At 36.8% G+C, this 27,986-nt stretch overlaps 4 protein-coding genes across 11 annotated transcripts in view; all 4 read right to left on the minus strand.

Annotated features, from left to right (window-relative positions):
- Positions 1 to 256: 256 nt before the first annotated feature.
- On the minus strand, positions 257 to 6,300 carry LOC108264585 (cytochrome b-245 light chain). Its single transcript, XM_017466234.3, has 6 exons — positions 6,143 to 6,300; positions 5,662 to 5,731; positions 4,657 to 4,731; positions 4,086 to 4,169; positions 3,838 to 3,919; positions 257 to 1,602 (listed from the first exon to the last, which is right to left on the minus strand). The coding sequence occupies exons 1-6, from the start codon at positions 6,198 to 6,200 to the stop codon at positions 1,411 to 1,413; spliced, it is 561 nt and encodes a 186-aa protein (XP_017321723.1). The 5' UTR covers positions 6,201 to 6,300; the 3' UTR covers positions 257 to 1,410.
- A 1,561-nt stretch (positions 6,301 to 7,861) lies between these two features.
- mvda (mevalonate (diphospho) decarboxylase a) lies at positions 7,862 to 13,991 on the minus strand. 2 transcript variants are annotated; one of them, XM_017466233.3, is made up of 10 exons: positions 13,908 to 13,991; positions 13,596 to 13,666; positions 12,283 to 12,397; positions 12,025 to 12,168; positions 10,863 to 11,062; positions 10,150 to 10,224; positions 9,826 to 10,044; positions 9,260 to 9,375; positions 9,052 to 9,160; positions 7,862 to 8,310 (listed from the first exon to the last, which is right to left on the minus strand). In XM_017466233.3, exons 1-10 carry the CDS (start codon positions 13,951 to 13,953, stop codon positions 8,230 to 8,232), a joined length of 1,176 nt encoding a protein of 391 aa, XP_017321722.1. In that variant the 5' UTR covers positions 13,954 to 13,991; the 3' UTR covers positions 7,862 to 8,229. The 2 variants fall into 2 exon arrangements, with proteins under 2 accessions (XP_017321722.1, XP_017321721.1); XM_017466232.3 differs by having other exon boundaries at positions 13,762 to 13,971.
- A 2,070-nt stretch (positions 13,992 to 16,061) lies between these two features.
- Positions 16,062 to 23,731, minus strand: pdcd5 (programmed cell death 5). 4 transcript variants are annotated; one of them, XM_053677754.1, is made up of 8 exons: positions 23,585 to 23,731; positions 22,907 to 22,974; positions 21,071 to 21,097; positions 18,869 to 18,909; positions 18,507 to 18,568; positions 18,267 to 18,358; positions 16,670 to 16,741; positions 16,062 to 16,501 (listed from the first exon to the last, which is right to left on the minus strand). In XM_053677754.1, the coding sequence occupies exons 2-8, from the start codon at positions 22,970 to 22,972 to the stop codon at positions 16,454 to 16,456; spliced, it is 408 nt and encodes a 135-aa protein (XP_053533729.1). In that variant the 5' UTR covers positions 22,973 to 22,974; positions 23,585 to 23,731; the 3' UTR covers positions 16,062 to 16,453.
- A 1,260-nt stretch (positions 23,732 to 24,991) lies between these two features.
- uraha (urate (5-hydroxyiso-) hydrolase a) overlaps positions 24,992 to 27,986 on the minus strand; it is a 4,938-nt gene continuing 1,943 nt past the window's right edge. For all 4 annotated transcript variants that reach the window (XM_017466236.3, XM_053677828.1, XM_017466235.3 and 1 more), the window contains 3 exons: positions 27,775 to 27,917; positions 27,563 to 27,698; positions 24,992 to 26,119 (listed from right to left, as the gene is read on the minus strand). In XM_017466236.3, coding sequence (XP_017321725.1) covers positions 26,030 to 26,119; positions 27,563 to 27,698; positions 27,775 to 27,917 — 369 coding nt within the window. In that variant the 3' untranslated portion in view covers positions 24,992 to 26,029. The remainder of the gene's footprint in view (positions 26,120 to 27,562; positions 27,699 to 27,774; positions 27,918 to 27,986) is intronic.

Raw genomic sequence — 27,986 nt, forward strand, 5'->3', positions numbered from 1 at the left:
AGGGGCTACGCTCGGCGGCCATCTTGTCAACACTTATATTTTATACAAAGCCAAGCTCCTATCTACTCGAATAAACCTCCCCACTGTATACAGTACTTCCCCATATACCATGACATTTCAAACATACATTTCAAACGGCCAGACATTTTCCCGCTAACGTCTCCCTCTTAACCAGCAAAGTGATTGGTTGAGCACTAAACACCACACCGGTCATCTTTTTAAACAATAGGCTTGTCTTATAAAAACACGTCTGGGATAACGTTATAAGCAATACATATTTATTATCATTGAAGACAGAGTTGTAACAGAGTTCGAATGAAAACAGATTTGTTGGTACAGATATAACAGGTTAGGAGACTTTTCATTTCATTTGTTCGTTGGAACGGCGTAGATATCAAAATATAAAACACTTTGCGATAATATAAATACACTGATGGATTGATTACGTATGAGCAAGCGCGTATCGGATTATTAAATCGACAGTAAGTTTCGCCTTCGATTCTCTGAAGTCAGAGGTCCCGCGTCCAGGCCTTTTGGTGATTTTACTCCGCGTACACACCTTCTGAATGAATGCGGATATGAACTCATCTGGTGTGTTTGAGCAGAAAAATCGTCCAGTATGATGTGTACACACTGGAATTTCCCACCGAACAGTAATACTAAGATATACAATGTACAATTGAGTGCAAAAATATGTATCTCCTTGGTTTATGGATAGATAAACAAAAAACGACCCGAAGCAGAAATTCAATGTTTTCTAAAATGTTGTCTTAATATCATTCAGTCTAATGAGTCTAAATGCTGTTATCTCAATTAGAAATCTCAAAAGTTTGCATCCCTGTTCTGTTCACAAACCTTGATTATTTAAAGTTGCCTCATTGACGTGTCGAGCGTTCATATTTAAGGCATTAAAAGTTCAAACGGGCTCCCGAGTCGAAGATAAAATCCTCAGGAGGTAAGCGGAATTAACGCCAGGATTCAGAAATATTATTTCATTCGATTCACTACGACTATTTCATACACCGTCGGATAATTTGGTTACCTGGGATATTAAGGGAACATCTCTAAAACCCGAACTCACGTCGAATGTCTTGTTGGTTTCGTTGATTTTGATGTAAGGGTGTGCAAACTTTTGCACTCAACTGTACTCAAATCTTCACCATAGTGCAAGAGAAGCAGAATAAATCGGTCTGTGACCGAACACTCTCATAAAATCAGTAACATGACATTAAAACTGCAAACCGAACCAAACGTGTCCCTTTTCATCATCGCGTCATTCATCTGAACAGAATAATTCTGCAGGTAGGTGTGGGTGTGTATGCGTTCCTGTCTCGCTTGTACAGCAGGTACTCAGTTCTCTCGCAATGTGGAAGCTGAATTACAATCCTTACAACGGAGGGATCTGGCCATTCATTGTTCGTCGGTCACAGGTATGGGATTGGCGTAAGACGCAGCCTCGGGGTCGTCTGTTCTCTTCCTGCGTATCTCGGCAGGAGGGCGTGGCGGGGGGTTCTGAGGGGGCTGCTTGATGCTAGGAGCAACGTGTTTGGTCGGTTCTGCCTTCGGCAAAATGGGTTCCCAGTGCTCGCCGTGAATGGCAGCCTGTGGAGCAACGGTGAAGAGCATTTAAAACAGCATCCAGTCATGCATTAGTAAGAGAAAAAAAAAAAAAAAGCATAAACATGACCTAACACCTCAGTAGCCTGGGGCACTCCTGAGAACTACACAGGTACTAAGAGCAGCACTGGCTCAGTACGTAGGGCTCTGGACTATTAATCAGAAGGTTGTGAGCTCAAATCCCTGAAATTCCAAGCTGCCCCTACCGGGACCTTAAACAAGAATTTGAACCCTCATCTGTGTGTCTGGCAAATACGTAACATATGGAGCCTGGCTTTTAAATTCATGACAGTATGCATTCCTTCTGCGTATTTATCAGGGAGAATTGATGGAGCATCGGAGTGCAAACGTTTACCAAAAGACATACCAAATACATTCGGGTAATTTGAGCCCATGACCAGTTCATTATTTGGCAGGAACAGGTGAAACACCTGTCAGAAGTTGCTTAAGGTTACAGAGATAACAGGTTACACGTATTTAGTCTGTAAAATGAGTCACCCTGGTGTCGTGACACTACTGACGTCCTACTGTCCAGACTACTCCTGAAATCATCTCCGTATTTAGCTTCCTGTGGCCACAGTGGTCGAATTCAATCGATTTCTCCGTGACTCACTCGTTCTACTGTACAACAGTCGCCACAAGTTAACATGTTTAAGCCTAAGTGTATTAATTCGTGGTCAGTTTTTATTAAAGAACAATCACCATTTCACCTCAGCAGTTCTGTTCAGGTTACCTACAAAGCAGAGTTTAATGTTTAATGGGTTGTTTTTTTTTTTTTGTTTTTGTTTTAAAACATTGGCCTTGATATTACAGCGATCGAGTCTGCGTCTAAGGTGCCTAACGTTGTCTTTATTAATCTTGATTAACGATCTCAAAGGTTTGCGTCGCCATTTATTTCGAATCTGCGTCAGTGTCTACTGCCACAAGAGTTAAAGAATAACCGGTCCATGCATTCACTCTCGATACGGGAAATTGAAGGCGCTGTTATATTTAACGGGGCTTTTCATTAACTGCGGAAATGATTCTTAGAAAAAATGAGAAACACGTGGTGGCTACACTATGGAGCGTTACCATGTGACAAAAAAACAAAAAATACCACCGTTTCACAATATCAGAGTAGGAATCAGCTATTAAACACACACACACACACACACACACACACACACACACACATACACGAGCAGTTCATGAGAATTAATGGAAAATATATATTATGAAATGTACCTTTGACATGTTTATAGTTAAAAATATTACCGTGAACTTTAGTCTCTGAAGTTTTAAGTGCAGCCGTCTTTGTTAGTTCATAGAAATGAGATGTACAATCAGTTAAAAAAAACAAAAAACGATTTTATCGTTTTTCTTGCTTCAGCGAGCGAAAGAATGTGAGCATGTTGACATTTTCTGTGGACAGATAGTGAGACTGATAGAACAGGAAGTTACCAAATACTAAAGTTAATCAAGCTTCTTGAGGATATTAAAAATATTAAAAGTTACTTCCCTGTCACCAGGCATGTCAACTGGTTTAAGTAATATATTATGCTAATAATTTTCTTCTAATTATCATCATCATCATCATCATCATCATCATCATCATCATCTCCAGGGTTCCTGGTTCAACCCTGAATAGTAAATGCATATTATATATATATGCATTTTAATGTGTATTTTTTATCAGTGCCTATATCATCAGAACAAACACCGGGACTAATCACGTAACCGTGACACTGTAACAAAGCTTGCTGTAAATGTTCTAGAAATTAGCAAAATGAAGAAAAGTAATTAAGGAACAGAAATGATCACACGGCAAATGTGTCAACGGATATTAAGCTAAAAACATTCAGCAAAACATATATGCAAATCTACCGTGTGATGCGTTTGCAGTGTAGGTGTCAGGTGGATTATACTCAAGACCGGATAATTATGGGTAATCATCTGTACTGTAGAACTGTGTGGCAAAATAACAGCGCGTGAACTTCAGAAAACCATGGAGGAAAGCTTACTAAGGAAAATGTAAATGACAGGTGTGTGTGTGTGTGTGTACGTGCGTGTGGGTGTGTTTATTTGTGTTAAAGGAAATTCTTGAGCTGTATTAGTCATTGCTGTTTAATTCCAGTTTCCTTCTTTCAAAGTGAGGTGTATTTTATTGACCCTTTCAATTCCAGTAAGCCACTTAGTCCTACAATCAACAAGATAACCTTTGTAAACAGAAAGGTTACTTACTGACAGGTAGATGAGACTGGAAATTCCAAGACACACACAGCCTAAAAGTGTAGCGAGCATGAAACCTCCAGGGACACTGAGCCTAAGGATGAAAACAATTACGTGACACTGTAAGAACCGAAATGTTCACCTGGTGTCGATGACATTTAGAGGAACTATAAGGAAAACACATACACCTCTGTCTGTCTGCACAGACAATGTTTTTCTTTGGAGACAAAGAAATGCAGTCAGTGCAGGATTTTACTTACGCCGCATGAAGTATCGCCCTAACGTAGTAATTTCTAGTCAGGGGCCCAAATGCGTTTACACACATAGTGAAGCAATACTGACCGCTGGAGGAAATAAGAACATGAGAGGGTTATGTCTAAACTTCAACTTCCTCATTACACATATCTATAAATGATACTTTTATTACAGATAAAAGAAATACAGTGTATAATATATATACACACACACATAGAAACCAGAATTATAGTTAGAATAGAAGTGCAATCTGAGTTCTAGGATTCCTCTACTTTTTACAGTTTGTCCTTTATTCAAAAATAGTAGAAATGCACACACAAAAAGGTTCATACAAATTCAAAACCACCACCTGGAAATTTCCTAAGAGGGAAGTAGAATTCATATCACATTATTAATCTTAACCACAATATTTTTTTTTTTTTTTGGGGGGGGGGGGGGGGGGGGGGTTCTTGTGAAATCATGAACATCTGCAGATGCAAATTCAACAAATATAGGTATCATTATTTAAGTGCTTCTGCACTCGACCGTATTTCCTGAAACTAGCAGTGGGTGTATCAGACTGCATGAAGCACTTACGTTCTTTCAACACTGGTTCCTTTGGCTCTCCTGCTCCGTGGGTACTCCAGCACACACACGAACACCCCTGCAGCTCTACACCTTGATTAAGGACACTAAACAATACACTCTCTATCATACAACATCATTCAGCAGCTAAGGCGTATTACTAGGGAGTAACTAATTAAACTAATTAGAAGGGAGTGGAGGTACGTAGGCCTAAGACTGGAGTGTCCTGAAGTGTTTCAAACAAGTGTGCAACAACGCTGGACTTAATTCATATTCATTCATTATTATTAAAACACATTATAAAAAAGGCTACACTGAAAAATTCTAATCTGCTGGAAGCAATAGATGCTTTCTACAGAGATGATTTTTTTAGTTTGATGAACATGACCGAGGCCCCCCTTTTGCAAGATGTCTTTAAAACCCATTAAAAATACAGACTTCTGAATATATCCCCCCTTTTTTTTTTTTTTTTTTTTAAATAATTACATCTTACATCTTTACATTACATTAAGAATTGATTGTGTGTGTGTGTGTGTGGGGGGGGGGGGGGGGGGGGGGGGTTGTCTGCGAGTGAGAATATATTTTTCACACCAAATTGTTAAGGCCCCCACGGGCCCCCCCTGGCGGCCCCCACTTTGAAAACCACTGAGCTATGTAGACTATACAGTATTTCCATAACACTTAATTTAACTCATTTAAACCTATTTAAATGACTAGCAAGCACCACATTAATTTGTGCAATAATTAGACTATTTCATGATAGTGAAAGTGTGAAAAATACATGATTGTTATAATTATGAGTAAAAAAAAAAAAGAGAGAGAGAGAGAAAAGAATTCTTTGAGTCGTGCTTGTGAATCGACACTAAAAAATTGCCGTTCGAAAGAACCGATTCAACAACAAATCACTGAACAGCGTGTAAACGGTGGTGTATTTGTAAATAAAAACAAACAAAACACAGGATTTCTTTCATAAACAATTGAATGCTTGAATTATTAAAGCATGAGATGGAAGGATACATCCCAAAAGCGGCGAACTGCCAGTCTCTGAACTGACCTGCCACTCCGACGATGCCACCGGTTAGATAAACTGAAACAGGGAAGTTAGGAAGAACTTTTATCATTCCCTCCAGCACTTCCTCGTAAATTCATGAGATTTGGCATGTAGAACATTAACCCAGAAAACCGCTTTTCAGCAAACACTACAATAACAGTCCACATGTCTGAGCAGAGCTCACCTTTACTCAGGTGACTAAACCAGACACATTTCCAATACATTAACTTGTTACTTTTGTGATTTCTGCAGTAGGTTATATACACAGCCTACTGGAGACTTTTATCTGATTTCCATGTTTACACCAAATAAATCTTAAACCCCTTAGTGGGCATGCTGTAAACATGCCTGTTTGCTGAAAGCTCGCTTTACAGTTTATATAGTAGATTACACACTGTGTTGAAAAGGAGTTTGTGTTGAAGAATAGAGAAAGGTTTGTGTACTCACTGAGTCCAGCTGCCAGGGCTTGTTCATTAGCCCACATCGCCCACTCGATCTTTCCCATTGTCACTCAGGCGGTTTAAAAAGCACAGATCTGCCCCTGCTTCTCACTTTCTACACCCGCCGCTAAGCAAATGAATAAACACGCACCTATACTGTTATTTAAAAAGAACAACGGTGGGCGTGGCCGGAGCACACAAAGCCCCGCCCAGAGATTTCGTCACGTTGTCGTTTCTTGCCTGAAGCGAGAAAGTTATTTGTCTGATATGGTCACAGAATGTGGTTTTACAGACTGGCTTTATCTCTCTGTTATCTCTGACTGACAGTTAGTTGGCACCCTCAACAACAACCACAACAAAAAGACATGCAATAGATATACATAACCAGTCAAAAGTGTAGACACACATACTCTTTATTTTTACCCCCCCCCCACACACACATTTTATAATAATAATAATAATAATAATAATAATAAAGTCATCAAAACTCTGGAGTAACACAAATGAAACTATGGGAATTATGTTGTGATAAAAAAAAATCAGAAATAAATTAAAATGATTTAGTATTTTAGCATCTTCAAAGTCGACACCCCTTTTGCCTAGAATTTCCAGAAAAGTATCCTTGGCGTTTTCTCGACCGATTTTTTGAGGAATTTCCCTGACATGCTTTTTAAACAGTATTAAAGGAGTTCACACCGACGCCGGACTCTTATCCGCTGCTTTTCGGAATATTTCCCTCCGAGTCGTCCGTTGAAAAAATTTTTTTTTTTAAAATAAAATGTTAGTTTTCTAATGAAAGAAATGAATACGTCGGCATATTTTTGTCTACGACACCGATTTCACACGTTTAATCACACACCTTCAGATCCAAAGGTTTTTAACATCATGAGAAACATTTCAGTCGAGTGTCCACAAACTTTTGACTGGTAGTGTATATACAGTACATAGATACAACTTTATTGTCTTGATATGGAAATAGTAGCATTGTGCAAATTAACAAAGTGCAGGTTGAAATATATATATATATATATATATATATATATATATATATATATATATATATATATATATATATATATATAAATAAATATAAATATATATATAAATATATATATATAAATATAAATATAAATATATATATATATATATAAATATAAATATATATATATATATATAAATATAAATATATATATATATATAAATATAAATATATATATATATATAAATATAAATATATATATATATATATAAATATAAATATATATATATATATATAAATATATATATATATATATAAATATATATATATAAATATAAATATATATATAAATATATATATATAAATATATATATAAAAATATATATATATATTTATATATATATATAAATATATATATATATATATATATATATAAATATATATATATAAATATAAATATTTATATATATAAATATATAAATAAATATATATATTTATATATATAAAAATAAATATATATAAAAATAAATATATATATATAAAAATATATATATATATATATATATATATATATATATATATATACACACACACATACATATACATTATATATATATATATATATAATGTATATGTATGTGTGTGTATATATATATATATATATACACATACATACACACATATATACATACACAGTCATATCTATCTATCTATTTATTTAATCAACCAATCATCCATCAGTCCATCTATCTACTATTAGGATTTTTATTACCAGATTATCAGAAATCAGTGCATATGTATTGACTTAGAAAGTAGGCACAAACAAATGATCTGGTCATAAAAGAGGACAGACACACTCAAGTCATCAATAAATGTATTTTCAAATAGCATTTTTTTCAAAACTGGAAAAATACATGTAAGAAATGTACAGAAAAATGAACGAAAATACATGTAAATAGACAGGATGGTAAAAAATCTGGACACAAAAAAGTGTTCAGAAGTTGTAATAATAATAATAATAATAATAATAATAACTTGGTTTAAAATCAGTTATAATCTCCATTGCTTTTTTGATTCTGGGGAAGTTTGATATTCTACATTGAGGCCATTAACACTCAGGCAGTTTTCTTGGGAAGTCCATCTGCACCCAACAGGTGAAGAGTTGGATCGTCCACTGCACAAGGACCGGGGCCAACCTGGGGAAAAATACAAGCAAAAAGTTTTTAGGTTTTGCATTTCATATCCAGTGAGGTGTAACTGATACTCCGAGATACTCAGAGGGTAAAAGTTCATTTATACAACACTGTAAATATGAATTTGAATTTACTCACCTATACATGAATTAAATTATAGTTCCAAGATTTAAAAACACCACAGTTTCAGTAAAATTTTCACCTGAACTTTCTTGTGTCACTGACCTCCGCACCTTTCTCGGTCTAAATCGTCACAGATCTTTGAAAATGTATGAGCTGCAGACGTTTTGTCACTGCTGTGAGTTGTAATGATTGTTACTGTATAAATACACAAGTCGGTCTGTAAAACCCCTTCAGATGGTGAAATGTTGACTTTTTCTACTATATATATATATATATATATATATATATATATATATATATATATATATATATATATATATATATATATATATCTATCTCTGAAAACTACTACTTCCTGAAATGAAATATATTTCTCTTCCGCTTCTTGTGCCAACCAGATGTCCTGGCATTTTTAACGTTGAAAAATTTCACACGAATTTCATTCTGAAAAACACCAGCACACCGACTGTCTAAAAGCAACTTAATTCATTATGCGCTTAATTTAAAATGCAATAAATAAGATACGATATTTAAAAATGTTAATCACCGTTTTAAAAGAATTATAAAGTTACACACTTTATAAGTTTGTAAATTCATAAGGCGCAAATCTGAGTCGTGTACCTTAGTGCTGATGATGTAGCCGATGCCTTTTGGTGTAGGCTCCATGCCGATGTCTCTGACCAGCTCGTCGGGCAGTGAGGCGGAGTGCACAGGAAGTCCTTTTACAAACCTGCAGAGACGAAACGTCAGACAAACAAAACGTCCAAACGGTCCAATTTGCACAAATGAAGACGGAACGTAATGCTGCTCTTGAAAATAAAGCACTGACTCTCCACCGTTGGATTCCGGAGGGAAGAAATGCCGCACAGCCTGGACAAATTCAGGCACGTGGTCTCGCAGGAGGTAGATCACTGCATTAGGGCCTGCATCGAAGGTATACGCCACCTAAAGGATTTAAGAGAGATAAGAAAAGAACATTTATCAGGTGCTTGAAACTACACAGATTAAGTTTTCACCAAAAGCTCATTTTTGAAATTCTTTACTCGCACGTACTCACACTGTACATGTCATGAAGGGGGGGTGGGGGGGCGCTAGTGTCACGAACTAAAAATGCAAAAAAATTATTTATTCTTGGGGGTTGGGTTAAGCGGCCTTCAAATCATTTTTACTTGCTCCAGGAGAAAAAAAACCTGCAGCTGCAATAATTTGTTATGAATTGTGATAAGTGATGTCGGCTGTCTGTTGGATTTAATAATATAGTCAACTGTCTGGTGAATAACACTCGCCCACTAAAATAGTGCACTATGTGGTGAATAGAGAACGAACTCAGACACAGAGACTCCGTATTAATGTGCACAAAGATACAACGGTAGTAATTAGTTCTTCTGTACTCACTCTGGTCTCTCTGTAATGTCGATTGTAGCGATGCACCAGGTTGATGACTTTGCGGGAAATGTCATTGAGGTAGAATATGGGTGGGAAGGTGTCCAGGCAGGTGGCGTGAAACTGGTTGCTGTCTTTCATAGTGAGTTCAGCAAACGTCGCAAAGTCTCGTCCCCGAACGGCCCTGATCATGTCGTCCATCCGAGCTGGGACCACGCTGTCTGCGCGGTGCTGTGTTAGACAGGGGGGAAATTTCACCAGATCTCATTACTACAGCTAGGAAATAATAACAACAACAGGCTGAAATCGAAGGCAGTGTTCTAGTAGCGTCTCTACCTTCAGCAGTTTGCTCGTCTGTACGCTCGTCTGCATGCCTGAAGTGCTTCCGACGGGCTTCCGCTCGGCACTGACCTGAAAAATATTAAGCAAAAAAAAGTAAATGAATGAATTATCAACTGTATATTTATTCATTATGAATTAAGGCTTTTGATCTGATCAGTGGTATGTATTTAAATGGAACCGTTTTAAAGAAAACCAAAAAAATCAATCAAATAAATCAAAAAGAATACTTTGTACATAACATATAATATATGGTATCTACTATATTATTATGTATTAGATATCATATTATATTATAATTTTCATTCAATTTAAATGTATTTATTAAATGTATTTATTTTCATTTATTCAATGACCATAATTATGCCTATTGTTATTGTTTATTCATTTATCATCATACTTTATTTATTTATTTATTTATTTAAGGCAAACATTTTAATAAAACACATTTATATTAGAGATGGTGTTCAGCTCATTTTAACCTGAATTAAAGGTGATTTAATTCCGGTCACATGACCTCCTTCAGGATCTTCCAGAAATATAATGTATGAGCAAGCGTATATGGTGTGCAAAGTATTTAATAATTGAATAATTCAATAACAGCAACGAGATGCAAACTCCATGTCAATGCGACGTCTATTACTAAGTAACGATCAGAAAACCGAGAACAGAAAGCTATATGAAAGATCTAAGGGTCCAATGTGACTCACCACCAGGATGAGAACCCGGAGCTCCGGCCAGTGTGTCTCCGGTGCCACCTGCTCGGCCACGCTGTCTTTCCCGTCCTGTCTTTCGCCCATCTTCCACTGCACAAAGCCTCCATACATACTCCTGCAGGCGCTTCCCGAACCCTGGCGCGCCACCAGCGACAGCTCTGCGTCCACGCCGAACAAACGGGACAGCGAGTACACTGAGAGTGACACAGACATGTTAACGCCATGTTATAAAGTCATAACAAGCACGTATTATGCATGTAGAGTCGCGGTTGTGAGATTAGATTTTAATCAGTTTTGTGGAATCAGACTTGCTCACACTGACACAAAAATTATAATTCAGCAGTAAAAAAAATAGAATAATAATTAAAAAAAAATATCAGTTACCTCTCCAAGACAGAGAACAACCACATGGGTACTTACTGTAAATACTAGGGTAAACTAGAGCTCGGCGATATGACCATATAATATTAATATTGTGATAATTTATGATATCGCAACACACTTTTCTGAGACATCGCAAGCATAACGATCATTTTTCGAACATTTTTTAAAAACAAATTCTTACTGAAAGTAGCTGGTTTGATGTTAAAATTTTGCACTGAACTTTTGTAATTAATATAAGTCAAGAATGCATACAAATTATAAGCATTTATTATTTTGATCCTTTCCATTTTAAAGAAACAGATTTTTGTAGACATTATAGACCGTTTTTCATCTTTTTTTTTTTATTTATTTTTTTTTTTAAACGCAACACTAGGCAAACCTTTATGGAAACATTCCCATAACCAATCACTTAATTTCATATAGTGTTTTCAGGCTTTAATAAGCTGCAAAATACCACATTATTACGATAAGAACAATCTCTTGTGGACATTTCCTTGTAAGATTTAACTGCATAAAGCTGTAACAAAAGCATACTCATAAAAGTACATAATTAGCACCTCCTAGTGGCCAGTGTGTTTCACTGTAATTCAAAACAGCATGCTCATGAACAGTTTTCCTTCAGGAGGTGTAAGGACACTTAAATGTTATGCTAGACTCTATTCTTATTATTTTTGCTTTTTACCGATCCCTCTTTGAACATATTTGATGTCTTTTGATGTGAAGTATTTTCCTGCTGTTCTGATCAAGATGAAGATGACGATTATAAACTCACCCAGGCAGGCATATCCGGCTGCAGAGGACGCCAGCCCAGCTGCAGTTGGGAAGTTATTCACAGAGCAGATATGCACCCGATGAGAAAGCGTGATCTCGGCATTAGGGTCTTCTTCGTTCCGCCTTTTCCGTGCTAACCTTCGGACTGGTCGAGAAAAGAAGAAGAGGAGGAAAAAGGACAGGGTAAATCCTTTTACATAACAATCACAGAGTGTCTAGATTGGGTATATTTTGTGTGCAGGTTAATACAGGAACGTACTCTCGCGAAGACACGACTGCAGTCTCGGCTGGTTGATGTCTTCTTCTTTGCCGTTCAGCCAGATGCGGTCCTCTTGAAAATTTCTGCTGCATGCAACCGTGGTGGTCGTCTTAAGCTGGAAAAGCCACCAGTGTGACGGTAAGGATGGGATCAGTACATTTAATTTACAGCTACAAACAAACGAAAAAAAACATAGGCTTTCACCCCCTGCTTATGCTGGTGAATTATTAAATACAAGTTCACTGTCTTCAGGGTGCTTGTGTGAAGATGGAAAAAAAGAAAAAGGGGAATTAAGAACAAACAGAAAGCGTTGTGCGTCTTGCAATTGCAAGAAGAAGCACATCTATATTTTACAGATATTCATAAATAGCTTTTTACATCATTTTTCTTTGTAAGTTCACCAAGCTGTGATCCATCCATCCATCCATCCATCCATCCATCCATCTTCTATACCGCTTATCCTTCCTTCAGGGTCACGGGGAAACCTGGAGTCTATCCCAGGAAGCATCGGGCACAAGGCGGGGTACACCCTGGACAGGGTGCCAATCCATCGCAGGGCCCAAGCTGTGATTTCTATTACAAATCGATTGTCTATCGTCCCAAAATCCTAAGTTTCCCCACATGTAAATACAACTTTGCTAGCTGTTTGAACGTAATTTCATTATTCATCTTCAGTAAAAGCTTTATCTTAGTCATGGTAGAAAAGTGAAAACTGGGCATGAGGTCGGGATAACACCCTGGATTGGGCGCCAGGGCAATGAAGGCAATTTCCAAGAAGGAAAATTGTCAATCCTGAACTTGGGTTACGGTCGGTGTTCACCTGGGCATCCATCTCCCCCTCAAAAAATGATGGAATGGTGACTAGGTGTGAATAAGGGTGTGAACGTGTCTGCATGGTGTCCTGCTATGGACTGACGTCTCATCCAGGGTGTATTCCTGCCTCATGGGACAGACTCCGGATATCCACCTCCAGACCAGGATTGAATGAAAGATGAAAATGGGGACCTCCCAGGTTCCACCAATCATATTAGCCCTTGTCATCACATGACTTAAACAAGGAAGAACGTCTTTGTCTACGTAAAATAATTCAGTGTAACTTTGCCGAACATTATTATTAGGCAATGGTAGGATGATTTTACAGTGCAAAAATCCCTATCAGACTCCAAGTCCACGCACAAGTAGTCAAAAAATAATGGGCGTGTTATTCAGCGTGACAAAAATGACGCAATATTGATATGCGCATGCGCAGTAAGCCCTGGTAGAACAATCTGACGGGTAGGATGAAATGTCAGGACACCGGCTGATTATCTCACCTGGTCCTGATGCAGAGTGACACTGAGTGACGAGTTAATAGGCAAAATCAGCTCCTCATCTCGTTTACCCCCTGTGTACAAAATATTAAGAAACTTCAGTATAACTTATGCAAAGAAACTCTGCCTTAAAAATCATAATGCACACAAAAACATAATGCACACTTACAGTACTTAATAACAGCGATGTTAACTGGCGCCGTGCACGTGATCATCGAGACATTATGGCTGTTCGTCTCCGGCATATTTATTCTTCTATTTATTCTATTAAATTTAAACAGTAACACTGCAAACAATGTTTTATGAAACACTCACCAACCTCAGCAGTAACCTGCGAGTAAGAATCACTACACACCGACATTTAGGTCGCCATGATATGACACCGACGAGTGTGATTGGTCAGAGCACAGACACGAGCTTCAGCTCTCCGCCAATCCAATCATTCGTTGTACGTCCTCTCCAGAAAACAGCCAATATCAGAGGTCGGACCATCCTCGTGCGAAAGGAAGGCTTGACGTAACGTGCTTAACCCCGCCCTCTTTCTACAATCAGCGACAAATCCCAAACGACATCTTGTCGAGCACAGAGTGCACTAGTTAGGCTGCACAGGCAGTGATTTTAGAGTCTATGTAGTGCACATATATAGGGAGTATACCGGCGTTTGCGATTTAGCTCCTTTAAAAGGACATCAATGAGACCTGAGGTGCAAAATCAGTTATTCGTGAACAAAAAATATCATTTTTAAACGGTTAACTATTCTCAAAGGGTTGAATTTAGTTGTAAAAATAGTGATGTTTGTGTCAAATTTGTTAAATACACATTATAGAAATAGAAAACAACCCATCTAGGTTTTTTTTTTTTGGTTGGTTGTTGGTTTTAATTGAAAAGATTTTCTCAGTACTTCAACATTCAGGGACTGTTACAAAATTTCTGACGTCACTAAACAGATTGCATGGATCTGGACCAATCATATCCGATATGCAAATGATTAAAGGATGAGGATGTCCTTTCCAGAACTGAGCTAGTTAATTTAGTTAGAATTAGTGATAAACAAATACTTTGTTATCGTATATATTTGACAGGTGTGACTGCGGTTAAATAAATCACAAAGAACAAGAGGATGTAAATACAGATACTTAAATCCCACCCTTGTCACAAAAGTGAGCTAGTTTTTAGGCAATTGGGTAGCTACACTACATGGCCAAAAGTTTTATGGACACGTGACCATCGCACCCAGATGTGGTTCTTCCTCAAACTGTTGCCACATAGTTGGAAGCACGCAATTGTATAGAATGTCTTTATATGCTGTAGCTTTACAACTTCCCTTCACTGGAACTAAGAGGTCCAAACCTGTTGCAGCATGACAATGCCCCTGTGTACAAAGCAAGTTCCCGAAGACACGGTGTGTTAAGGTTGGAAGAAGGTGGAAGACCTCAAGTGTCCTGCACAGAACCCTGAACTCAACCCCACTGAAGACCTTTGGGATGAACTGGAACCGGAGCCTCCTCGACATCCCGACATCAGTACCCGACCTCACTAATGCTCCTGTAGCTGAATGAGCACAAATCTAGTGGAAAGCCTTCCCAGAAGAGTGGAGCTTATTATAACAGTAAAGGGGGAATAAATACAGAATGGGATGTTCAACAAGCACATGGTCAGGTGTCCACAAACATCTGAGAATATAGTGTATTTTAAAACAGGAGGACATGAACATGATACATATTCATAGAACCTGGAATTTTTTCTCATGACGATGAAAGTATCGAGATGTTCGAAGACCATTTTTTGGGAGGTTCACATAACAGTTAAAAAAAAAAAGTTTTGGAGTGCCTTTAAAAGCGTTCTAACATTCGCAGCTGAGCGATAAAACAAAATCATACATGACTTTTTTAATGATTATTAAATTAACGTGTATTCACAAAATAGCAGTGCTGCTATGTCATTATTAACAAGTTAAAATGGGGTGCAATCATTTTGATTGAACGTCTACAAAAACCAATCATTCACTTCAGTAACCATTTTATCATGGTTGTGGTGGATCCAGTAACACTGGGTGCAACACCAAATCACAAGTCACCCTTCACACACTCATTCACACCTATGCTTAATTTAGCATAACAAACCTACATGTTTTTTTGGATAGCTGGAGGAACATGGAAAAAAATTATGGGAAACGCACAAAAATTGCACAAAAAATATATTTTAACCTCGAATCAGCTACTTGTTCCAGTGAGTAAGAATGAATTTGTTCAGTAAAAGTACCGACAATTTATAAAAATAAATAAATAAATAAAAAAACCCACCACAATTGCTTGCTCACTTGATTTTACCTCTAGCGAGTAGGTTTGTTTTTTTTAAATGCTCTCTCTCCCTCTCCTTTACTAATTGTGTACGAGATGTGTGAATACAACAATCTGAACACTGCACATGCACAATGCAAAAGATAATATTAAGAATATTAGGTAACAGTTGTATATAAGGCTTTTTTTTAATTATGTAAACTGTTGCACAGGGGATTCAAAAATTGAGAGATGACAAGAAGGCCTGTTCCATTTTGATACTAATTTGGAGTGGGGTGGAAACACAGTATTCCCAAAGCAGATAGAATATAAAATTTGTACTGTACATTGTTGTTTTGTGGAAAAAAATTCTAGAAGTGAAAATATAATAGATGATAATAGTGTGATATAATAGAAACAACATGGATCAGAAGTTCCTGTGTGGCCAAAGGAACAGGAGTCTTCCCCCCCCCCAGGATGCTCTCCACAGATCAGGCCTTTGGTCAGACACTGGTGCTTCTCGAGATCCAGAGTAGCACAGTAATCTCTCACCAGCACACTGACTGGAGCAAATACTCGTTTTTAATAATCATCGTCTTCATCCGAGTCCATCACTCGCTGCCTGTTAAACTGGAAGAGAGCAGAGGGAGTGTTAGAGTTCTAGATATTCATAGAAAGTAAAAACTTTTCATTCTTTTTTTATTTATTTATTTTTTAAAATATTCTTATCTTCAGTGATCCACGTTGCAGAACTAATCCGACTAGAGCATTTCACATCATAATCAGACATCCAGTTACCTTGACAGTTGTTTTCTTCTCTGTTTGTTGACTGACTTTTTCAAGGATCTCTATTAAACCGGACTCTGAGATCTAAAAAAAAAAAAGTGGATAATGCATACAGATGATGTTTGTCTTTAATGGCAAAAGTCTGTTCATTAAGCAGAAAATTATTATGCAGACATTTATATAATATGGTTCCGCTCCTGTATCATCATACAGGAGAAATACAAGACCTAAAACACATATGAAAGGGACAAATAAAGCTTTAAAGTAGATTTTCACACAGAAGAAAAGCCTGTCACAACTCTAACATCAATTAAAATATATATAATTTACTTTAGCTTCTTGGTTATACTTCCTTTCTTTTAATTTCCTGCGTACCTTTCTTTTTTCCTACTATTTTTTCGCTTACTTTGTTTCTTCACCTTTTAATTTTTACTATTATGGCTTTTTATCATTACTGTTCTAATATTCTCTTTTTCTTTCCTTCCCTTGTATTCTTTTCTACCCCCCCCCCTTTCTGTCTTACCCCCCCCCCTTTCTGTCTTACCTCACCCCCCCCCTTTCTGTCTTACCTCACCCCCCCCCCCTTCTATTCTTTCTAAACTTTTTGACTCATCTCTTTTCTACCATTTCTTTCTTGCCTGCTTTTCACGGTTTTCTCTTTCTGTCTTCTCTATCTTACTATTTTCCCCTTTCTTTTCTCCTTGCTGTCTTTTTCCATCCTTTTTTCCCCTTTTGCCTCTTACTTTTTCTTTCCATTATTTCAGTTAGCTCTTTTCTCCTACAGTCATTTCCAAAACTACTGAAATGGCATAAGGATCTGTTCATGATCCAATACTTACAACCTCCTGTATGAAACAGGGTGGCGGTAGCGTCATGGCTTAGGCTTGCATGGCTGCTTCTGTAACCGTCCCACTAATCTTTATTGATGATGGAAGTTATGATGGTAGCAGCAGAAGGAATTCAGAAGTTTACAGGAACATCTTGTCTCCCATTTACAGAGAAATGAATCCAAATTAATCAGGAGGAACTTCATCATGCAGCAAGACAACGATCCAAAACACACTGCCAACTCAACAAAGGACTTCATCAGGGGGGGAATGGAAGGCTGGCCAAGTCAATCACCAGACCTCAACCCAGTTGAGCAGCTTTCCACCTCCTAAAGAGGAGACTAAATGGAGAAACCTCCCGAAACAAACAACTGAAACAGGCTGCGGTAAAAACCAGGCAGGTGGGTGGATGGGGGGGGGGGGGGGGGGGGTTTTGTTGTTTAACAAATCTAGTGTAAATACCAGGAAATAAAAGCTGAAATCCAAAACTCTCGTCTCATATCCATCTTTTGATCTCAAACATAAACGTCTTTGGTGTGTAGCACGAACAATGAACGTTTCCAATAGTTTTGGAAGGAACTGTATTACTTTCATTCTAACTTTTTTTCTTTCTGGTCCCCCCATCTCTTTCCTAACATTTCTTTATTTCTCTTCAGCTTTCTCCCCAGTCCTTCCTTTTTGATTTTTACCCTTAATTATTGCCTTTCTTTCTGATCGTTGTTTAGAACCCTTTTTGTCTTCAACTCATATATACGGTTATCTTTTGTGATCCTCTTGCTCACCTTTCCCCCGAGCTGGCCCATTCGAGCCATTTGTATCAGATAATTTTCCACAGCTTTTGCTTTGTCAGGCTTCACCAGCGCCAGGTTACTCACTGAAATGAAACAGTAAAGTGATGGTGAGGTTCTGTAGAATGGCGCCTCCTGCTGGAGCACAGAGGAAAAACTGAGCACTGAGTCAGCACACCTGGAGACCGTGTGATGTTTAATATCATAGATAGGGTATATACAAATTTAACTCACATCTGGCACGGGCCGACTGAGCCAAAACCTGGGCCAGTATTGTGTTCCTCATTTCTGTTTCTCTGTGAGGAGGAAGCAATAATTCAATGCTGAAGGCAGTAAGAGGTCATGACCTTTAATAAACCGTCCGATCCGCCTTTTCAAAAATTACATTTTAATTCCTTTAACCGTCAAAACCAACTCAAGAAATAACAGCATGAAATACTTTTTTGTCAGAGTTCATAAAATTCCTGTTCCTGACATCTGAAATAATTTGTGCAAGAAAAAGGTTTATATTGTAAACATTACGTGTATGTAAAATGCTGACTTGTGAAACGTTTCAGATATAAAGGCCAGATGCTCAACAATCATAAAATCAGTACCTCTGCTTGGCTTCCTGTTGCCCTTGTTCATCGGAGGAGTCCTAAAATATAAAAAGAATGGATTCATTATTAAATAAATTTAAAAAAAATAATAATTACAGCTGCATAGGCATTTCAGACAAATTTTAATAAAACTTAAAGCCCGTTCTTTTTTTTATTACCCCACATTGCCATGCCTAAAATATATCAACGATGATGTATTTCATTTGCAGTATGTTCGAGTTATTAATATTAAAGCTACTATCCGCTAGTGACTTATTTTGCTGAAATGGATTAGCATTTAAACCTAGCTGAGCATCAAGAACAGGCAACAGCAATGCAAAACCCACATCTATTCACAGGCTTAAAGAAAAGAAAAAAAGCTCCACCCTAAAACACATTAATCTGGTGCTAATTTGTTAGTTGGTGTTGTATTTTTGCAAAACAGAGCATGCAGATGAGGAGATGAGACATTTGGACAGCTTACAGCAGTGGGTTTCAAAGTGGAGGCCACCAGGGGGCGCCCGGGGGGCCTCAACAATTTGGTGTGCCCATCCCTCCCACTAGTATGTTTTCTCTTTCTCACTCTCAGACAACCACACACACACACACACACACACACACACACAATTCCTAATGTAATGTAAAGATGTAAGATGTAATTATTAATAAAAAAAAGAGGGATATATTCAGAAGTCTGTATTTTTAATGTGTTTTAAAGACATCTTGCAAAAGGGGGGCCTCGGTCAAATTTTAATGCCATTTGGGGGGTCTTGCCCTGGAAAAGTTTGGGAACCCCTGGCTTACAGAACTAAAGCGCCGCCGCATCGTGCTCTTTAGATATTTAGAGATGAAGCGAGCGCTAAGGCTGCATTTGACTTGAGGTTGTAACTTGTCATTCCTGACCTCCGACCAGGAAAAGCCAAAGAAATCCTAAATAAAAATTTCATGTTGGTGAAAAGTTTAAACAAAAAAAAAATTATTATTTTTGAATCTTGGATGAATCTTGGATGCTGTTGAAGATCAGGTATTAATAATAAAGCTTAATGTGCAAGTCGTACACTGTGAACTTTTCCTTTTAACGCACTGACAACACGTAAACACAAACAATATCGGTTTTCCAGAGGTTTTGATGTTGATGACTAAATAAATGGTGCATAAATATTCACCCCCCACACTGCTGTAAACCCCCCCCAGATGCATATAGAGCTTATAGGACCAAGTTGATTGCTCTACATTGCCCCCATAGTGGAGCAACAGACTTTGGATCTTTTTCCCCCCCAAATCTTTCGATTCAATTACAGTCCACAAGATGATCTGATTTTAGAACATGGATGCCGTTTTAGCTTTGAAAAGTAGGTGGAAGAATTCAGCCCATGGTACTCGTGCTAGCAGACAAGGCAGAAGGCAGTTAGTGTTTGGTAAATTATATATATATAAAAAAGTAATAATTAAAAAAAGATGTTAATTGAGATTTTAAATTTAAATGTCTCAAAAAAAAAAAAAGATTCATAAAATACTACTTCCCATGTCTGAGCATTTTTAAGACTTTTGAAAGAATGGTTTCGGATATTTTAATACCAATTAAGGCCTTGTTTTTAGATTAATGAATTTAATGCCTTTTAAGACTTAAGGATCCGCAGGAACCCTGAAAATGTTTTAAAGAAGCTTATTTGGGCTAGATATGGTGTAAAAACGACAAAAACAAGAAAACAGGGGTTAATACGAGGGTCAAGAAGATTCTGAGAAAAGAGCCAAGAGGACAGAAGCATGCAATTAAATTATTTTCTTTTTGTTGTATTTTCATCACTAACAATTCAAAAACTTTTTGTTAAAAACAGTTTTGGTTTGATTTTTAGAATGACTTAGCTCTACATTTATTGAGTGAATCATAAATAAATGCTAAGAAAAAAAAATTGTTGTAGCATAAATCAACTATTAGATTAGTTTTTTTTGATAAGCTGCTCTTACTTTCCTTTGTGGGATAAGTAAAATTAGATTTCATGTTAGACATGACCCATGTCCGATGACATCGTCCTATCGCCCAGCCCTGTTCCTCGCTGCATGAGAAGGTTTAATACACACCAGCACAAAAAAACAAACAAACAAACAAACAAACAAAAAAAAAAACACACTGACTAAAAGCACCTTTAATAAAAACAGCTGAAAGACTTTTCATTCCTCCACTTTTAAAATGCCCACGTAACACACAAGTGAGCTTACCGTCTCCATCGGGTTCCACACTACACCCTGAGGAGGAAAACTTACATTTATTTGAATGCACCTTTTGTGCATGTGATGGTTATGGTTTCCCAGCCTTTAAAATTCACCAGCAGAAATATTGCAAACAAATGAACGTGACTAACAAGTTCAGCACAGCTGAGCAGATATTATTTGGTAGTAGATCGCATTACTGCAGTGGCACTGACATGTTAGTGTGTGTGGTGGAGTTATGAGTGTTTGGTGTGTGTTTAGACTTTTCTACATGTCTGCATAAATATGACCTAAAACATCATCATTAAGTCCTAAAAGTAGGCAACAAAAATATTATACTTGCTAGTATGTGAACCTTTGTTTTCAGTATATGCTGTGACCCCTTTGTGCACCAATAACTGCAATTAAACGTTTCTGGTATCTGTTGATCAGTCCTATACATCGTCTCAGAGGAATTTTATCCCGTTCCTCAGTACAGAACAGCTTCAACTACAGGATGTTGGTGGGTTTCCTCACATAAACCGCTTGCTTCAGGTCCTTCCACAACATTCCTCAACTCTTCTGAAACAAAAAGTCTCATTGGTTTAATCGGGTTCTCTTTGTCTACTGTTAGGACTTGTGTGAAAAGCTTGTGATGTTTTAGGTCATATTTCGGCAGATGTATAGAACATTTTAAAGGGTTCACAAACTTTCAAGCACCACTGTAATTACATTCTTCTCCTTTTACATCACAGAAATGCGTCAAAAATCGCATTAAAAAAAAAAATTAAAGAATGGCACCATACTTTTTTATTAAATATTTGTAATGGTTTTAATGGGAATTGTAATGATCCCAGTGGGTGTCTACTGGTAATTTGTTGCCTTCTATTGGTGGCACGTTATGTCTAGTGGATACCATTAAGGAAACCTTTTGGTAAGGGTTCTAATGGATAACAGCTGATGCTTAGTAATGGTATTTGTAGTGGAAACCATTAAAATTAGAACTGTGTTGGTTTCTATAGTTTTTTTTTTTTTTTTTTTTTTTTTTTTTTAAATCTCCCCGAGCAGGGTTCTGTCTTTAAGACTTTCCCATGCTGCTAAACTTTATACATACAGTTTACACAGCTTTCCCTCCAACACTGGAGACTCCTTCCAAAAATGCTAAATAAACGTCTCCTTACAGAAAAATTCGTGTTACTATAGAAACGGTGATGTATTAGAATGCGCACGTTAATACAGTCCTGTGATTTGTAGCTACACCACAGGAAATGAATGAACACTTACTGACTAATCAGAATCAAGAATTCAGCAACAAGAACCATCACCAAACCCTGACAAATATGCAACATTCCCATCATGTAGGAAAATTCAGGAATATGGGGAAAACCCACCCATATTCCGGCTGTCTTTTTGTTTACTACACAAACGCTTGTAGTTTTTTTTTTTTTTTTTAAATCTATTATTAGCCAGCATTAACATATAGCGGCAAGTATAGCTCTAAAACTCTTTATAATTTTAAACTTGCAACTAATTATGCTAAAAGACCAGTGTTATTAGCATGCTAGGTACTTAGCAACGCCCCTCTTTATTTCTGCACGCTAGTATATTAGCTAGCTGAAGTTAAGCTAACTAGCATTTACATTGCAGTATTTAGTATGACATGCTAAATATTCGACACAGCTATAATAATTGACTAATCCAAGAAGATGGAGCTAAAATATACGAATAACCGATCAATTATATTTAATTTAGCAGGTTTTTTTTTTTCATTTAAATGTGCATGGTTTGGCCTAAAATGTGCGTCCCCATATATGGTGGGATATGACAGTCATGCTAGTTAAGGTTTATAGCCAGTTTGTCACTTACCCCATGTTTTGCCTGCAGTTCTGCCATACGCTGCCGCCTGATAGCCTCCAATTCCTCATCAGCCATATCTAAGAAGGTGAAATGTACTCTTTTTTTTAGTGCAAAATATAAGTTATAAAGCCCAGGCTGAGCACAAATGATATGCAATGGTGTAGAAGCTAGCCAGGCTGAAGTAATCACACCCAGAGCAATCAATCAGCCACCCTAGAGATGCACGATAACAACGATTCTTTTGCCCCCCGAAAAAAGGTCATTTTGTTTTCTTATACAGATTTCATGCATCAGAAAAGTACCAATTTACGATTCTGAGGGGAAATGACTCATTTTCACTTTGTAGTCAGATCATAGTAAGATTCATCTGAGGATAACGCCTAAGAAGACCATGTCATGTCACTGAGATCAGTACAGAATGTTGATCTGCGTACAGAGACACAAACATCTTCCTCTGTTCTGTTTAAGGTTCGTCTAAACATCTTCCAAGATCTTCCTAAAACAAAGCCTGTTTGAACTGCCTCAAACTGCTTCTTATTGGTACACAGAATTATGTCATGCTCTGCGTTTAATATATATATATATTTATAGTAGTGGTTCAGCACAAGCGCTTCAGAGCGCTCTCATTATTCGGTCCTGCTTTATTCTGTCCTGTATTAACCATCTTTCTGTAATAAACCTTTTTACCTTCAGTCGGACACTGGAATAAAGTCGGTTTGATGTTGGACGTTCGATATTCTCGGATACGCGGAAATTAAGAGACCGTCTCAAAAGTTACATACGACATTGTCATACAGGTTTCTAACTTCACTAGCATTTAAAGGGAATGATGTACAGTCACACAACCAACTGGAAAGTGTTCATCTAGGTGTCAGGTATGACGTATATGTACAGGTATGTATCAGTGTCAGGTATGATTTTATATATATATATATATATATATATATATATATATATATATATATATATATATATAATACACACAGACACACACACACATACATACATATATGTGTATATATATTATAAATATATATATATATATATATATATATATATATATATATATATATACACACACACACACATACATACATATATGTATATATATATATATATATATATATATATATATATATATATATATATATATATATATATATATATAACAGAACAGAAGATGTTTGTGTCTCTGTACGCAGATCAACATTCTGTACTGATCTCAGTGGCATGACATGGTCTTCTTAGGCGTTATCCTCAGATGAATCTTACTATGATCTTACTGGATGGAATGGTTTTCTTCAAAAAATGTCGTATTAATGAAATAATTTTTATATATATATATATATATATATATATATATATATATATATATATATATATATATATATATATACACACACAGACACACACACACATATATGTGTGTATATATATATATATATATATATATATATATATATATATATATACACACACACACACAGACACACACACACACACACACATACATATATGTGTATATATATATATAAATTATTTCATTAATACGACATCTATTTTTTGAAGAAAACCATTCCATCCAGTATGGGTCATTTTGACCCCCTTTATGCATTCGTGAAGGTTTCTATCTTGTGCCCGATGCTTCCTGGGATAGGCTACAGGTTTCCCTGTGACTGTAAAGGAAGGATAAGCGGTATAGAAGATGGATGGATGGATGGATAAGAATCTAAAATATGTAGGTATAATATACAACAGTGCTGTTATACAAAAATTATGCATGCCGAGGTGGTGTCATGGCCCAAAGTTTGTTACTTGGCTTATGTCACACAACGTCATTTCTTTCGTATAATATTTTTGGTTTATTAGTGAATGAAACATCACAGTTTTAACCCTTTATAGCTATGGTTAATGAAATGAAATGTCCATGATCAAATTCAGAAAGCACAAACTCATTTCCCATGGAGGAAAATGTATGGGCTGGTCCAAACACAAGACTCCTGATCCTTAAGTGTTACAGAAATGTCTTCTAACAGAAAACTCCACAATATCAATGATTATATATTTTTCTTTGTTAAATAACAACACATTAAATAAAAAGAAAAATCTGTTTATTATAAGCCTTACATTTTGTGGAGGGTTTGCCACAGTAAATAAAAGTACCTGTATAGAAAATGAATCCATACCTTCTGATATGAGAATTCAAATGGTACAATGGTGCACCGTGGTATAATAAATGATAACCTATTTCTTATAGAACTAAATCATCTTTGGTCATGGACCCATAAACCAAAAGTACTATAATTGCTATCAATAACGCAGACAAAAAGGAGCAGTGGCAGTGAGTATAGCGTAACCAACAGAGTAAACAAAGTAAAATAGTACTCTTTTACATTACCACACAGTAATGCAGATGCTTAAGTTTGCTAAGTTTATTTAATAAATGCTATTTCATTCTCCAGAATACGTACAGAAATTACATTGGTACTGAGATTTAACCCGAAAGCTTCAAACTCAAAAGCCCTTAGAGTGTGAGGATGGAGATAAAAACCTACTGTGGTATTTGCAATTTTGTTCTTGTATGCAGTGGTTTTCAAAGTGGGGGCCGTGGCCCCCTTGGGGACCGCCAGGTGGCGCCCGGGGGGCCTCAAAAATTTGGTGTGAAAAATAAATTTTCACTCTGACAACCACACACACACACACAAAATCAATTCCTAATGGAATGTAATGTAAATATGTAAGGGTATGTATAAAAAAATGTTTATATGTATAAAAAAGGGGGATATATTCAGAAGTCTGAATTTTTAATGTGTTTTAAAGACATCTTGCAAAAGGGGGGCCTCGGTCAAATGTTAAATCCATTTGGGGGGCCTTGCCCTGGAAAAGTTTGTGAACCCCTGCTTTAATGTATAGTTTATTTTGTTATGTAACATTTTCCATCCTGTCACATTAGCTGAAACATAAATTTTACTTCAGAACCTGTAGTTCTATATGCACTTTTATGTCGGGTATTTTCATACAACCGAGCTACGTTTAAGTGACCTGTAACAGTTATTTTTCCTGTGTAGATGAGCTTCAGCCAGACATCAGGATCAGGCAGATCCGCGTGAATCAGTTTGGTCCCTGCACTTGTTAACTTCCTCTGTAGGTGCTGTACGAAAAGCGACTCAGAAGCAGTGGGATGTGGAATTTCTGAGAAGAATCCGTGATGGTGAAGACAATCTGCAGACAACAAGACAATGTCATTGTATTTTATGAACAAACATTGTGATCAAACGGTCTAAACAGGCAAACAGTCTTACTCATGAGACCAATGATCAATATTCTTTCTTTTTCCTTTAGAGTGAAAAAGGAAAAAAAAGGGTTGAGTGGAGAAAAAAGGTTCTTCAAGAGTTCTTTAAGGGTTCGTTGGATGATTAAGGATTCTTAGCTTCCAATAAAGGGTTCTCCTTGAAACACTTTCTGATAGGGACACACCGTTTGGTACGATTCTACGTTTAAGAGTTCCCTCAGAGGGACAATCGAACAACCTGCAAGGGTTATACGTCATTTAGAAGTGTAACATACAGTCATGTCCAGAAGTATTTGGACAGTGACACAATTTTTGTAATTTTGCCACTGTACACCATCACATTTGATTTGAAATGAAGCAATCAAGATGTGATTGAAGTGTGGGTTTAAAAAATATTGCATTAACCATTTAGGATTTATTTATTTATTTATTCTTTTACAGAGTCCCTCCATTCTAGTCCATGGGCTCAAAAGGAATTGGACAATTAACTGATAAGCAATTTCATGACCAGATGTGACCTGTTTCTTCGTTATATCGTGACAAATTAAGGAGCTTAAATGCCTGGAAATGATTCCAAGTGTTGAATTTACATTTGGTAGCTGTTCATAACAATTACGGGCCTGATTGTAAAATCTTTCCTTTAGAGAATTTTGTTTTCCACACTCTTTTTACTTTAGGATTAATTGTATCTCTTTGTTGTGTGATGTATTACTTTATGAGACTGTAAAAGTGGCTTTGGGTGTGAGAATCAATCAATCAATCAATAAAAATAATAATTGTTATTATTGTTACGTGTCGCATTTTTCGGAAATTTAAAGTCATTCATTCATTTTCATTTAGTTTTTTGTATAATATAATAGGAATAAATGATATCTTAAATGCAGCCCTGATTACTTTAAAGGTTGGAGGAAGTAAATTAACATATAATTTAATTCGGGTGATTTGGGTAATTCGGTTATCTTTAATCTATAAAGCTTAATCTTTAAACCCTTAAAATCACTCAGAACTTATATAAAATAATATCATGGATGTAATTAAAAAGAATGACAAAATGAAAGATTAATAAAAATTGTTCAATAAACAACAAACTAATAAAAATAAATAGTTCCTATACTGACTAATAAATATCTTGATGTTGTGGTTACACATAAAAGTGTTATTAGATAAGAAAAAAAAGGAAGAGAATATTTTTCATTAAGGAATAAAAGGCGCCGGTCATGAGTTCAACACTAACTCAGAGTTCTCAAAGATTTTTTAGCACACTGTTTCTTAAAAATGCAGCAACACTGCAACGACATGAGCATTAAAATGAATAACCCTTGAAAGGATTAAATCATAAAATGCATGTTTAAGTGGGACTTTTTCTCATTTACCTCAACGTACGGGTAGAAGCAAGTCTCCCCCAGTCCCTCCCAGTACTGTCCAGTCTCAAAGCACATCTTATAGGTACCAGGACTGAAGGCTTCTCTAGTGATGAGACCTGGACATCGTCCATCATTGTTAGTAGTTCTACAGGGAACAGATTTATAAGAGATGTGATCTGATTGGTTAACACATTAAACATTAAGCCACAGTGACATTTTACCCTGTTGTTAGACGGTTCCAAGCTGGCGTCGTAGGATCCAGGAAGTACAGAGTGATGCTCATGCCGGCAGCTGGTATACCCCGGCCAGTGTTCAGCACATGAGTGGTGAGGGGGCTCGGCGGCAGAGCACTCATTTCTGAACACTACAACGTGGAAAGCGTTAGTTCAGATAATGTCAGATTAGTTCACAAATCCAAGGCTCATGAACTCGA

The sequence above is a fragment of the Ictalurus punctatus genome, chromosome 4 (genome assembly GCF_001660625.3).
Source record: "Ictalurus punctatus breed USDA103 chromosome 4, Coco_2.0, whole genome shotgun sequence".
Classification (NCBI taxonomy): domain Eukaryota; kingdom Metazoa; phylum Chordata; class Actinopteri; order Siluriformes; family Ictaluridae; genus Ictalurus; species Ictalurus punctatus.

Excerpts from the sequence above, each read along its gene's own strand:
- LOC108264585 (XM_017466234.3), bottom strand. The coding sequence starts at position 6,200 with ATGGGAAAGATCGAGTGGGCGATGTGGGCTAATGAACAAGCCCTGGCA. Across the intron at positions 5,732-6,142 it reads AGCCCTGGCAGCTGGACTCA|TTTATCTAACCGGTGGCATC; the intron begins GTGAGTACACAA and ends TCCCTGTTTCAG. Across the intron at positions 4,732-5,661 it reads CAGTTCGCCGCTTTTGGGAT|AGCTGCAGGGGTGTTCGTGT; the intron begins GTATCCTTCCAT and ends ATCAAGGTGTAG.
- mvda (XM_017466232.3), bottom strand. The coding sequence starts at position 13,837 with ATGCCGGAGACGAACAGCCATAATGTCTCGATGATCACGTGCACGGCG. Across the intron at positions 12,169-12,282 it reads GCAGTCGTGTCTTCGCGAGA|TCCGAAGGTTAGCACGGAAA; the intron begins GTACGTTCCTGT and ends TTTCTCGACCAG. Across the intron at positions 9,376-9,825 it reads GACATTACAGAGAGACCAGA|GTGGCGTATACCTTCGATGC; the intron begins GTGAGTACAGAA and ends TAAATCCTTTAG.
- pdcd5 (XM_053677754.1), bottom strand. The coding sequence starts at position 22,972 with ATGGCTGATGAGGAATTGGAGGCTATCAGGCGGCAGCGTATGGCAGAA. Across the intron at positions 21,098-22,906 it reads AACTGCAGGCAAAACATGGG|GGTGTAGTGTGGAACCCGAT; the intron begins GTAAGTGACAAA and ends TTTCCTCCTCAG. Across the intron at positions 16,742-18,266 it reads TGGGCCAGCTCGGGGGAAAG|ATCTCAGAGTCCGGTTTAAT; the intron begins GTGAGCAAGAGG and ends TTTTTTTTTTAG.